Below are 15,321 nucleotides of genomic sequence, written 5' to 3' on the forward strand. Positions count from 1 at the left end.
TAAGTAGCAATCTATCTTTTCCTACTTTGTTACTACCACATATAATTGCAGACATAGAGAATGAATTTTACTTTGAACTTTGCAGCCATTAAAGCAATAACTGCTGATAGAATTGCTAAAAGGGGAATATTAAGTTGAATAATACTGTGACTCATCCATTGCCAAGAGGATCGTCTACATGCAGATGATGTGACCGCTATAGAAGGATGCCTATTTAATAAGTTTTATGAATTTTTCACAAACTTAAGATCACTCACATTCTTTGCAGGTACGAACAAGGAATCCTACAACTATAATTAAGGAACATTACTCCCTAATGGAAGGGAACATGAATTTTAGATCCACATTATACTGCATGTGTATGCCTCTTTTCCTAAATATCATTTCATTTTGAACTTGTCTGTTGGCTACTACAGGGGGACCTTTTGCCCAGAATAGTCACTCAGTAATTTAAAACTACCTTCTTATGTAGTCACATCATTATTGAATTATTATTGTACTAAAATGGTGCAAGTGTTCCACAATAACAAATCATAAATGGTTATGAGACACCACAGATTTGTTGAGTTGATATCTATCCAAACGATATTATTTATTACTCGTTTGCTGCTTGTACAGCCCAAACCTTGCTCTGAAGTAGTCCAGCTTCTGTATGTTAGAATGATGGTGGAACAAAACCTTGCACAGTCTATCACCTACATTCAACACCATAGCTACTTCATCTGACAATCTATGACTATGTCCAAAAGAAAAACCATTCAAAAGTACTCTTCTCCCTTATTGCAAAGTTTACAAGCTTCAACCAAAACTTTCTTTCAACTTCTATCAATGGCACCCAGTCATCCATATAATCATCGTCTGCTAGTTTAAATTATACTGAGGCACAACAATATTCCCCTATCCTACACATGCTGCACCGTAATAATTTTGTTTTAATCACAGTGTCAGCAATTTACTGTGTGTCCTGATAACTGTTCACAGGATACTCAAAAAATTCACTTTCAACATTACCCATATTTACTTTATATCCTATTACAAACCAACTACACCACCAGAAGGTGGTATTCTACTGAAAACTTACCTTAACATTCTGTGAAGTATCAGCATTATTTTCTTTGCCATCTAATTGATTAGCCTTCCTTGGTAAAGTTGTCTGGTCCTTTGGCCACACCTACAAATTAAGTCAGTTCCCATTTATTCTGTGACTTGTCATTTATTCAGCTAGTAAACAAATGAACTCAACTTTACATACAATATTCTGACAGTAAACCTAGCAATCTTTCTTACATAGTGCAAACAATGATCTTATGTATGCCTGGGCTCCAACTGAGCTGTGATATTTTATTGGAATTGTGATGATATTTCTACCTGCAGTAAAAGCAGTGGATTCCGATAGGATCAAGTCAGTTTATTTCTACTCAGACATGGATAATATATTATGCATGTAAGGAATAATTACAAATGATGAAAATGGGAACTACCTAACATTCTTTAATGTGTTAGTTGGGAGAATAACAGAACACCCACTCACAGTGTTCACAGAAAATATACACACTGCAACCTCCTCTTTATCTGTAGTGCTCATACACTGTCAGACAGTCCGCCCCTGGTAATTGAGTGGTCAGTGCGATAGAATGTCATATCTAGCAGCTCAGGTTCGATTCCCGGATGGGTCGGAGATTTTCTCTGCTCAGGGACTGGGTATTGTGTTGTCCTTGTCCTCATCATTTCACCCCCGTCGACATGCAAGTCGTCAATGTGGTGTCAACTCGAAAGACTTGCACCAAGCGAACGGTCTACCCGATGGGAGACCCTAGCCACACAGCATTTACATTTACTGTCAGACAAGAACAACATGACTGCAGGAGTTGACATATTTGTTCCACATAATTTATAAATTAACATCAAACTAGCAATATTGCCTAAATCAACTGCGAGTGTGGAATGGTTCAAGAGCTGGCTCAGTCTCTAGAAAAATCAGTGTGTGCTACAAAAATATAGCATCAGAGGTGTTTCATTCTAATCAATGAAGCCAAACCACTGACTCTGTAATAATAAAGGCTACCTAGCTATCTGAATACTGCACTCTTTGTCATTTTTGGGTCATAAGTGTGGCACGCTATCAGAGGAGCTGAGGAGGTGTACGAGGAACACTGGCACCAAAGAACTGCTGTGCACAGGCTGGAGTATAATCTTGACATGAGATATAGCAGGACCAGCATCATGGTGCAAGCTCCAAGCTTTCAGAACAATTTAATTAATATGACACTGAAAATATAACAAACAGCAATAAAAGTTTAAATTTAAGCATGACTAGGGGTCTAGCAATTTTTCTACTTAAAATCTTGTTGGACAGCAAATCTTGTTAGGCTTAAAACTACAAGGATTTGCAAGTTTCACAGAATATCAGTGTAGACATCAGGAAACAAGTGGAAAGCAAAGACAGCATAGCAGGCACAGCTGGTCAAACACTTCTATCAACAACAGTGCTCTGACACCGTTACCTCATGGTGTGCTGAGAGTTCGGATAACAAGATTATTCAAAAGAAAATCATATGCAACACATAACAAAGGCAACTAGGCAGTAGTTCTAAAAAAAGTGGATACAGGTCTTGTCTGTACTGGTACAAACATTAATAACAGTTTTTGCTAATAATACAACCTCTGACAATAAAGGTTAGTGAATGAAGTCAGAATGGTCAATTGGGCAACACTGGCGACTTACAATGCTGCACCTGCGAAGCTGCTGGTGTTGACAACCTGCCGCCACCATAGTTCAGTTGAGCATCATGTGTATTCCGTGTTAGACCTGCTGGATGAAGTGCTTGTTTAGTGCATTGGTTCTGAACTGAGAACAGGATAATGAACGGGCAAAGGATCAATTTAAAGTTTTGTTTTAACCTTGGCAAGACACCAGGGGGAGGGGAGGGACGGAATGCTGGTATCTGTTTATGGGGACCAAGCGCTGTTCGTGAAGTGTGTGTACGAGTGGTTCACCCATTTCAAGGAGGCCAGGAAAGTGTTTCTGACAATCCCCGTGACAGACGACCAGCGACCACCATCAGTGGCGAAAACCTTGAGAAAGTGAGGACATTTATCACGAACGACCCTTGATTAACTGTGCGCATGATAGAAGATGAACTACAGATGAACCGTGGATTCAGGTGACAAATCCTTACCCAGGAGTTAGGGAAGAGAAAAATGTGTTGTTGACTTGTGCCACATCACTTGACTGATGATCAGAAGCAGGCACATTTAGAGGCTCCACAGGACTTTGTCGAAATGGTGGATGTGACACCCAATTTCTTGAGCCGTATTGTCACTGAGGATGAAACCTGGTGTCTCCAGTACGACGCTGAAACGAAACGGTAAAGCATGGAATGGCGTTCTCTTACATCATCTCATAGGAAAACCGTCAGAGCCAAAAAATCATGCATCAAAACGATGCTCATCTCCTTTTTTGATAGTCAAGGCATTATCCATGAAGAATTTCTACCTAAGGAAACACAGTTGCACACTGCATGGTACGTTGAAATTTTGGCCCATTTCTTGCAACGTCTATGCAGGGTACAATCCCAGGACGTACAACAATGTTCCGGTTTTTTGTTCATGATAACACTCGCCACACACAGCCAATATCATGAAACAGTTCCTGGCAGAAAATGCGATGGTGCAAGTTGAACATCCACCATACTCACCGGATCTCAATCCTCCAGACTTCTTCCTATTCCCTTGACTCAAACTCGCTTTGAAAGAAAAGAGATTTGACGGTATTCCTGACATCCAACGAAATATGATGTGGCTTTTGACCACCATCCCAACGGAAGACTTTGTGCAAAGTTTCCAGGACACATATTGCCAAGCTCAGTGGTGCATAGTTGTGGGAGGTGAATATTTCGAAGGACAGTAAGGTAACTGTAGTTCATAGTTCATATACATTAATGTTACAGAACTATTCACCAAACTTTATTGTCACAGTTTGTAGAAAGATAAATAGTATGTCAACACAAACCGGTACTCTCTGTCTGGGATTCAGAGTGGTGTTCTGTTTTTATTGCAAAGATCTCAAACAAAGTCCCATTGACATAAAGCAGTAAATTGAAAATCCATATAATTTTAAAATGAATATAAAAAACATATCTTGTTAACTTCCTTTTACAAATTTACAATAGGCATGTACAACTGATTTTCCAGATAACTAGTCTGGAGTGACAACTATTTGCACGCACAGCAGATTTGTGGAGAGTACAGCTGCAAAATGTAGGCAGTGTGAAAGGCAGAAATGAAACAATCAGAGACCTCTGAACTGTGGCATTACAAGAGAGTTTAATGATGTGTAGTATCAAAACTATCACTTCCCCAGTACAACTTAATTGCTAAGCCAAGAGCTACCCAGTTAGCCAAAAATCATAGCAATTAATGAAACGAGGTATCAAAAACACCAGTTGACCTATACAGGACAAATTAAAATCCCAATACCAAAACAGAAAGTCAAAACAGGCAGCACTGCACGAAATAGAGCATCAAGAAGATAGTTTCGCCTATATAGCTCTACTGAAGAACCCCAATAACAATACATGAAGCCAAGATTGCAGAAATTAATTACAGTTGATATTAATATGGCAAGAAAAATTCTGGGAGAACATGAATAATTTAGGACTAGAAGGGATAACTCACTGAATAATGGAAGGATTGAGTCATTGACAGGGACACAAATGAGAATGAAAACTTCATTAGTGAATGATAAGTCAAAAGTTAATCTAGAGATCACAGATATCAAGATTCTGGAACTACACCAGAATGGTGGTCAACAGTTTTGGTATGTTACTTGCAATTATTTAGTGTTGTATCACTTATCAGAATGTCATTGATGGAGTATTGTAAGTGCTGAAAGGCTGTTAGCTAACTTCATGTAAGTACATGTATAAATGAAGCATACCATCCAGTTTAGAAAGTTCCATTTCACTTATCTGAAACATAAACTGACACTGGAACTTCTTGCCAAATTAAAACTGTTAGCCAGACTGAGAATCGAAGTTGGGAACTTTTGCCTTTCACAAGCAACTGCCCTACTAAACAAACTATCCGAGTCCAATTCTCAACGACTGACAGTGCTGACCATTCTGCTATGTTGTTCCTGCAAAATGTAAATCAACTGGGAAACTAAAGGTGACATGGGCACAGGCAGATGTGTGAGAATGTGCATGTGACTGCAATCGGCTGATAATTTTGTGTCTTACTATAAATTTTATCATTTATCAATTTTTTACTATCCGTGCACATATTTTTACATACTATCATTGTGGTGACAAAACAATTCTGTGATAGGCTGACTGAAAAATCATTTATGTTCACCTGGCCTTGTTGACTAAAAGTCAAGATTTAAAGATTCTTATTAGTTGCATAACAACTGCAACACTCACTGAAAACAGACCTCTAGTCTTATGACAGACAAATATATATTGTCGTACGACATATATCGTTATGGTCATGTTGACATGAAGCTAGTAATACAAGATAAATAACGGATAGTTAATAGATTGACCATCTAAAAAATTCCGAGACTGATTTTATTCTCAGCACATAAGTGATGTCAGTGCAGTAACTACAGTGGCAGGTTGAACTGTCAGCTGTAAACAACAGATGTTCACTCGTACAATCAGCTGTGAGCACGCAGTGTTAAGCAGTGATCATTCAGCCATATGGTGTCAATGCTGTAGAGTCACACATCACAATGAAACACCCTCTTTAAATCAAGTTTTAAAGATGTTCTCCAGAACGCTTTGAAGAAGACAAAAATTTGTGCAAAATTTGTTCCACAAATCTCGACTCTTAAACACAAAAGAAAAAGACATGTGAACTTATGTATGATGTGACTTGATTTAAATGCAAAATGCGGTTGGTTGTTTTCTGGAAAAAAATCATCACAGATGAAGAGACTTGGTGTTATCCACATGAATCTACCACAAAAGGAGAAAGTGCAGAAGTTCACATGAAGGTCAATGCTTTGACAATATAACTGACGTTTGAGCCAATGTGGCGTGCAAGTTGAACATCACAAAGAAGGACTTTCCTGACCATTTCACTTGGTTGTACAAATGTTTTGTGCATTATACTCAAGCGGCGCGAGACTATGTAGAACACCCGTAGCATTAAGACCACCATCTTCACTTTTCTCGACTTTTTATTAATCTACTCTCATAACTTTTTGGACTGATGGGGTACAACAGAGACAGCAACAGTTATTTTTCAAATTAGTGATTGGCCTATTAATTTTTCTACATTACATTTGGCTCTAGCAGCCACAATATTTTATAACAGTTTAATAATGCAGTTTTTAACATATTCTCTATATCTATCTCAACTCACTCCACATCCATGTAGGTCCTGTTTCAATGACTTCTATGGAACATGACAGCGCACGCACGCACGCACGCACGCGCACACACACACACACACACACACACACACACACACAAACAATTAATTTGTTAAAAAAAACTTTTAAATCATATAATCACAATATTAGAATACAGGTACCTATATCACTCATATTTTTATTTATTGTTGATGTAAAACATTACAAATGGGAATTCCACTCCTGCTAATGCAAGTGACACTGATGATAGAATAATTAAATATGAAAAATGTGACCAGTTGTTCCATGAGATGAAACAACATAGCACATAAGAAGTAGATTTTTTTTTTTTTTTTTGTCATAAAAAGGAACTTAAAGCACGTAATAACAAAGAGGATAAAATATTTCAGAGATACCATAATTCAATCTTATATCAAGCTCTCAATAAAATGTTTAACATTACTTTGAGCATTCAATGACATGGTAGATGGAAGTAACTGAATCAATAAATGCGTAATGACACTGGTCGGTATTCAGTGCTTCCTAGTTGCTGCCAACTTCAACCAGAGGACAACACTGTGTTAGTACAGTAGATGTACACTTATGAGAGCAGAAAAGTTACACACAGGTAACACCACTGAAATATTATTGCAATTGAGCTTGTTGTCTTCTTAATATTAGAACATTAAAAACTGTGTTGCCTTTTATCTCAAGTTGGTAATGATGAGAAGGCACTCAATACCGATCAATGACAGTTGATTTCTACTTTGCTAGTTGCTCACTTAGCTGAGTGCTTAGGTTGTGTGTATAGTAAGTTATATTCTTCAGAGCTCCACTTTATATCTGGCTCAAAGCCTCAGTCACCCTTCAGATGAATGTGCACAGTAAAAGTTTCATCTATTGCTTTTTTAATAATAATGAAGCATTTTTTTGTCACTTGCCTTATGTGCTTGCATGTGCTTCTTCGCATTTGATTTTTGAGCAAATGCTCTTCCACAGACAACACACTGAAATGGTTTCTCACCAGTGTGGCTTCTGATGTGCTGCTGCAAGTCAAAGTTCTTGGTAAACAACTTCGTGCAGAAATTGCATTTCAACTGTGAAGTGACAAGAAAAATAATATTTTAGTAACGTATCCTTTAATACCTGTGCTGTACAAGTACAAAATAAGAACTTATAATCAAAGATTCAGCTCAACATGAGGTAACCCCACATTTATCTGATACGAGTAATGACTACTTCCCTGACACAATAGCTCTGCCTCGTATCAACGATAAATGAGAGAGGAAGAGGAGGGGGAAGATACAGACTGTGGCAATAGTTGTGTATATTTTGTGGTTTTGGCACTCTACACGACTATCATTAGTAACTCTATATTCTGTCAATTTTGATGAGTAGGGATATATCCTTGCGTAATTATTGTCTTCAACCATTCAATTTTGATTTATCAGTATTGTCTAGCCCCCTCTACCACCCCCTCCCTGGGTTGCATGGAACCATTTGATATAAAGCAAACTTGTCATGGAATGAGTCATGGGGATATAATTCACAGAATATTGGTTTGAAAGGCACAGGCAAATCAAGAGAGTTTGGACAGTACTTATATACACATGTTTAGTAGTTCACACAATGCCCTACATGATCAAAGTTTTATTACCTGGTGATATTTTTATGTTCTTTTACAAGTATTTTTCATGACTTAAATAGGACATTGATCTAAGTGTGGTGAATGTATATAAGCTGCTGGTCAGAAAACTGCAACACTGTGAAGGGTAGCAAATATTGAAATTTTATTCTCCAGTTTTCTCAGTGTGAGTGATTATTGGTGCGCTTTCTGGTGTACAGCCAAGTAGTTAGTACCATTTTATGGATACTATTTTGATGACTCTTCAAATCCCAGTGCATAAAATGGAATCCACAACTTGACTGAACGTCCAAAAGCACACTGTTCATAAAATTTTACATACAGTGTGTACTGTAGTGAGACACAGCTTTCAGTCCCACTGCTATCTTTGCCATCTCAGCGACAAAAGATTAATATTTGTTCATGAAACATTTATGAAACAGATTGCTATGAATTACAATTTATCATCATCTTAATGTTCCTGTGCCTCACTTATCATTATTTGCCATTGTCAGTTATAATCAGGAAAGCATTGGCACGGTGCCTAAGTTTGTAGCATTTATCCTTATGTTTAATGAAAACATCAGATGCATATAACAGAGACTTTAGTCATCTGTAATAGATCTTCCTTCACTATTTACAACAGTCTGCCAACACTGGGGCAACTTTCTGATTCCACAAATCACGTGCTTTTGAGGCGAAGAACTAGCTGAACCATGTTCGGCGCACATTTTCATCCGGGAAGTAAGCTCCTTGAAGGCTGTTCGATAGAGAGTAGAAAAGGTGGAAATCTCAGGGTGCAAGATCAGTTGAACAAGGTGGGTGCTGAGTGACTTCGCAGCCCAACCCCCATACATTGTTTTTTGTCAGTCTAGCAGAATGTGGGCAGGCATCAGCAAGGAGTAGCATCACTTAACACAATCTTTCTGATCGTCGTTCTTGGATTGCATTTGCAAGACATCTCATTCGTGGACAATAAATTTCAGCAGTGATGGTTACACCTCAGTGAAGCAATTAATAGCAAATCACACTGTCGCTTTTTCACCAGATGTGTGACATTATTTTTTGTGGGTGTGTGCAGGTCTTTGTATGGGGAGCTGCTGCTTTGTTTGAGCTGAACCATTCCTTTCTTTACCTTATGTGCGCATAAAGACAGCATTTCTCATCACCAGTAATGATAGAGGACAGGAATGGTTGGTGTTGTTCATGAGTCAACTGATGAGAAGTAAGCTGAGAAGCACCTAAGGCCACCCACTGGTTTTTGTGATTTTCGCTTGGAGCGTGTGGTACCCATACATCTGATTTTTTAGCCTCCCCCATTGCATGCAAATGTTGCATGATGGTTGAATGATCACAATTCATCAAATCTGCCAGTTCTTGAGTATACAGACATATATCATTGTGGATTAAGATGTTTAAATTATCTTCATCAGACCCCAAAGGCCTTCCTGAAAGTGAGAGACACAAATGTCAAAATGATCCCTCTTAAAATGAGAAAACCATTTCCTTGCTGTGCTCTGTCCAACGACATTATCCTAACACATGGTGCAAATGTTTCTGGCTGCCTCTTCTGCAGTCACCCCTCTATTGAAGAATATGTCTGCAACGTCCAATTTCTCCACTTGGCACTCCATTTTCTAACATCCACAGCTCTACTCGGTACCTCCAAATGGCAAAATAACAATACATACACCTAGATAGCAAAGGTGAACTGCAAGACAATCCATAAATAAACTCATAGAAAACTCAGTACCAACATGAAAAACAAAAACACCATGAACATATGGACCAACCTAAGATTTTGTTTCTGTTTCATGTTGAATGAGTGAGTATTGGGGTGACACTGCATCAAACAAACCATCAGGAGTGTACTGTCATCACAACAACTGGTGTGTCAAATTTTGCTGGCAGTGGGTGATCACGAGGAAGTACTGCCATTTTGTTCCTATTCCCTGTGATCATGATTTAAACACTGTATGAAAAATAAGTATTGTAAAGGAATTGTACTAAAAATGTTGTACTAGTTAGTTGCCGCTTATGTCTCATCCTCACAGGTTGCCCGTCATGTGGCTTAACATGGACAAGGAGAGTACACTGCAAAAAGTTATTATTTGTGACAAGTGAAAAGTTATGTTACACAGAAACTTATTTGGCAGATTATCCATTTTTCCAAGAGGGAGGGAGGAGGGAAGGGAGAAAGACAATTATTATATAAACAAGAGGAGATACGGAAAAAGCTTCGCATGTTGGTTGGAGCACATCACTGCATTATAGTCTATTACAGAAATACTTATAGCTTGAAATACTGATGAGGCTTTAAATCATTATAACATTTACAGAGAAGAGAGGGGGGGGGGGGGAGGCAGGTGGAGAGAGGGGTGCATGGACAATGAGGATATACCAGTACTGAATATACTGAAGAGAAGACTATGGCAGACATTGAGTACAAAGTACATTACTGTTATATATATTGGCTATCCTATGTCACCATATCAACTGCCACACTCTACGGATACTTACTATGACAATATTTTCTCTGATTACAACCTGCATCAAATATATAATATGACGTTGTGCTCATGCAGGATCATATAGGAGCACGGTGTATCATAGTATTATAGAGGTATTAACTGGTGCATCTGATACTGCTTCAACAACCTACAATCAATCTGTCAACTTTCAGTCTAACCTAGAACTCGGACTACACAAGAGGCCAGTCTGTCACCACAAAATGTATACCAAAAACTGATAAAGAAGCAAAAGAAAAATTGTCAGCATTCTGTTCTCTTTCTGTTTTTGTAGATATGATGCCACACACCACATCATCATCGTGTTGCAGGACGGAATCTGACATCTGTTTTCAGTAGGCTCAGTTGATACATACTAGGTTTGGAACTTAAACAGTGGAAACTATTTATTCACAACCAATACAAAAGAGTTACATGTTTGCACCTGTTACTGTCCTTTAAAGTGGTCACCAGCATTGTGTAGAACCCGTTGCCAGCACTGTGGAAGGCATAGTATACCTTTAGCAGAGCCTGTTGTGTTGATGGTGCGAATGGAGCAATCTACTGGCTGTCAAATCTCTGGAACAGTTCTAAAGTGAATGCCACAAAGTGGTTCCTTCATCTTCGGAATCAAATCAAAGTCACAAGTTGAGTACTTCCCAGTCCCATCGACTGAACAGAGCAGCCACAGCTTGTGCCATATGTGGTTGCGCATTGTCATGCAAAATGATGGGTGGGTTGCGCAGAAAGTGTCACCGCCTCTTTCGCAAAGCTGGTCGCAGGTGATGCTCCAAAAACAAACAATAATACTGTGAACTGATGGTCTGCCGTGGAGGAACATAATGCATTAGGATAACACCATCACAGTTGTACATGAGAATCACCATAACTTTAGACCGCTCCATTCGCACCATCAACAGAACAGGCTCTGCTAACAGTATACTACACCTTCCACATTGCTGGCAATGGGTTCTACACAATGCTGGTGACTACTTTGAAGGACAGTAACAGGTGCAAACATGTAACTCTTTTGTATCGGTTGTGAATAAAGAGTTGCCACTATTTAAGTTCCATCCCTCGTATATAGTATAGTAGAAAAAACACATGATTTAAATTTGTACGTTACCTTGGGGTATACCCTATGCCAAGATTAGTATATAGATCTGACAAGTCAGGTAGCAAGAATGGCTGTGCAGAAACTGAGCTCAGGTGACAGATGCAGGTGCGTTACCCCGTGCTGTTTCCACTCTAAATCAGAATCCAGAGTCATCAATCACAGTGGCTGGCCAGTAGTGGCAGGAAAGTGTCTTGGCAATTCATGACCACATGTTTTCAATGGGTGAAAGATTTGGAGACTATGCTGGGCAGAGCAACAGTCAAATACCTTTCTGTACTGAGGTAGGTCAGGACAGCATTGGCAAAATGCAATTGTGCGTTATTTTATTGGAAAATAGGACACAGTTCCCAGCTTAAATACATAAGAAATTTTACATTTGCTGACCAAATTACTACCTTTGTGAATTTAAGTTGATCCTGTTATGTACCCAATGGCATTCAATGCCATCACACCAAGTGTTCGACCTGCTGACAACAACGAATGAGATCTGTCATGTTCGTTGACAGGCCGGTGGGCTATGGAGCTTGGCCCATACCTGGGATGAAGAGGCATACATTCCCAATGTTCCTTGGTTGGTTGGCTGATTTGGAAGAGGCGACCAAACTGTGAGGGCATCGGTCCATCGGATCATGGAAGGATGAGGAAGGAAGTTGGTCGTGCCCTTTCATGTGGACCATTCCAGCATTTACCAGAAGCGATTTAGGGAAATCACAGGAAACCTAAATCACGATGGTCGGATGTGGGTTTTAACTGTCGTCCTCCCAAATACAAGTACAGTGTGCTAACCACTCCACCACCCTGCTCGGTAACATTCCTTCTTACAGTGTTTAATTACATAGTGTGCCTTTGCCCAGAGCCTCTTAAAACTGATGATGGTGGCAGTCTGTAAAGAATGCTGATCTTCATCCGCCCCAGAAAGCTGTTCAGTCCATCCTGGTACTGAACATCAGTGAAATGGACACACAGAAAGGGGGATAGCAGTTCCGGCTGGACGAGATATACAGCTGGAGAAGATGTGTTTTACAAACACACAGTATAATGTCTGACAAGAGAGGGAACAAAGTTGGTGGCAGAGGTTTGTAACTGCCAGCTGAACCTTCAGTCCCACTGCTATCTTTGCCATCTCAGCAACAAAAGATTAATATTTGTGTATGAAACATTTATGAAACAGATCACTATGAATTACAATTTATCATTATTTTAATGTTTCTGTGCCTCACTTATCATTATTCCCCATTGTCAGTTATAATCAGGAAATCATTGGCATGGTGCCTAAGTTTGTAGCATTTATCCATACGTTTAATGAACACAACAGATGAGTATAACAGAGAATTTAGTCATCAGTAATACATTCTCCTTCACTATTTACAACAGTCTGCCAACACTGGGGCAACTTCCTGATTCCACAAATCACGTGCTGTTAAGCTGTGACAAGCTAGTGACAGAATAATTGCGAAGGGATCACTTCCATAAAGATAGACATATAGTGTTGTTTGTGGTGAGGTAACAAGACTAGAGAAGAAACTGTAAGGTCAATTCCACTACAGGTGCCATGGGTGGTATTAAAATGGATAGGGATGCTATTATTGATGAGAGATACATTAAGAATGGAAACAAGTAGGTGACTCAGAAGGCATCTCCCAGACGATGTGTTTCTCTCCCACAGGGGATGGCAAACATTTAAATATCCAAGTAGGGAAAGGGGGAGAAAATGTAGTTGTCAGATTTACATGGCAATCTCAAGGTTCTTAAGTACTCTGTCTGGGGGCCAAACAAATGTCACAAAAGGAGATCAATTGGGTCGTTCGTACTCTCACTGTCGTTGCTTCCAAAAGGGTATGAAGGGTTATCCAGTCACTAAAAATGCTGCTTGTCTGGTCAAGTGCAGGACGTTGAGGTGCACATAGATGGTGCTACAGAAACTATTAGAGGGGAGGCTCTATCTACCCCATGGGCTAAATTGCTTGCATGACTACTGGCAGTCAACAGTGAGCGAATCCAGGGAGTAAACACTCGAGATATTGCCAAAGGACTAGTAAAAGTAGTGACAAACATCGATAGCATGATCATGGGATCTAAATAATGATATTTTTTCCAAGTTTCAAAATACAAAAGGAGACTTTAAGCTCTTCGATTTCACATTACTTAATTAAAATAGCACACACGAGAGATTGGATTGTGCAATCATCTCTGCAAATGACACAGAAAAGTGGCTGCTCTCACAGGACGTTTTCACAAAGCAGTCAGCCAGTCATCACAAACAAGATTGTTTGTACAACATGAAGACATGTACCTGAAGTGTTGGCACATAAAACTCCACACTGAGGGTGGAAAATACAGTTTCATACACCACAGCAGGCCACAATGTTGATTTTCTGAGGAAGTAAATCCCACTCGTAAGCAAGGGTGAATGCTCCAGTGTTAAACTTGTTGTCTAGTGGGCCTCAATGCACACAATACATGAAACAGACACCTCACTTCACAAAGTTTATGCATAATTTGTCATCCGTCTACAGGGTTAAGTTCCTTTGAATAATTAAACTATGCACCTTATTCAGACTTTGTGAGATGTCACAGTGGCTAGTATGTCACCAAGGTGTTCCTCCTCCTTTTTTATTTCATTTTATTTACTTATTTATTTATTATTTTTTTGTGCAAGATAGAAACACAGGACTATGGAGGATTCGCTGTTTTAATTAAGAGAGAACAACTTCATAATATACCAAGGGAAAAGATTTTTCCAAATACATTTTTGATAGCCCATATGAAAACATCAGCTGAGCAGATACAATGGACCATCAATCAGTGCAAACCTGGAACTGAGAGAAGCAGGTTTCTGCAGTTTGTTTGATTTTACTTTCCTCCCATAACATGCTGAAGGGGGGAAAGTTTTTGGGGTTGTAATGGTCTGCATTAATGCAACCAATTATGTCTGAAGAGTCTGTCAGATCCTCATTGCTACCAGTTGATAACTTTGGTCTTTTCACTGTGTGAGACACCTAATACAGTACTGCCTGCTCTGTGAGCACAGTTCCTATGGCTGCCAACTGGCCATAGTAGGGTCACATGGTTCAATGAGCGTTGTCCAGCATCCTGATACCCCATAATGCACAGATGCCTACTGCTCGGTATGGCTCAGGTAACAACAATGTGTTTCCTACATAGTCACGGGGCTACCAACATATAGGTACCCGTGACCCACTATGTGGACAGGCTACTGTGCTGGGTATCTGACAACCTCTCCTGCAAAGCCTGCACTTCTGTAAAAAACTCTGAAAACATGGAGGTCAAACCCCAATTTGAAGAACAAACTTAAATAAACCAAATTCAATAAATTAAACATACAAACTGAATAAAACCATAAACAATGTCCCACAAACAGGCTATGTTGTCCTACAGGCAGAGTATGAGAAAATATATTCTCACAGTGCAAGAAAGCAGCACAGGAAAGGAAGAAGTACTGCAGTGGTTCAGGACCCGACGCTCACCATGGGGATACCCATAATATTTTATAAATATTAACTACAATTACTGTAAATTAAAAGTTATATAAAATGAAAAAATTTATACTATCCCTTACATTCTTTTTTGTTAATTGTTATATGGCATACTTCAGTACAGTTTTAAAATTTTAGAGTGAAGTGTGCTTAATTGGCACTCAATTAATTCACTTTAACAATAATTTAATAAACCAGCTTGCAAGCCAAATGCAGTT

The 15,321-nt window shown here is 39.2% G+C and overlaps 1 protein-coding gene across 2 annotated transcripts in view; it reads right to left on the bottom strand.

Moving 5' to 3' along the window:
- LOC124797969 (zinc finger protein 184-like) overlaps nucleotides 1-15,321 on the bottom strand; it is a 362,232-nt gene that overhangs the window by 131,738 nt on the left and 215,173 nt on the right. Inside the window, exons 9-10 of one of the 2 annotated variants that reach the window (XM_047261137.1) lie at nucleotides 7,300-7,455; nucleotides 1,082-1,171 (exon numbers count right to left, since the gene is read on the bottom strand). In XM_047261137.1, coding sequence (XP_047117093.1) covers nucleotides 1,082-1,171; nucleotides 7,300-7,455 — 246 coding nt within the window. The remainder of the gene's footprint in view (nucleotides 1-1,081; nucleotides 1,172-7,299; nucleotides 7,456-15,321) is intronic. The other variant, XM_047261138.1, reaches the window with a different exon arrangement.

This window comes from Schistocerca piceifrons, chromosome 5 (assembly GCF_021461385.2).
Source record: "Schistocerca piceifrons isolate TAMUIC-IGC-003096 chromosome 5, iqSchPice1.1, whole genome shotgun sequence".
NCBI lineage: Eukaryota > Metazoa > Arthropoda > Insecta > Orthoptera > Acrididae > Schistocerca > Schistocerca piceifrons.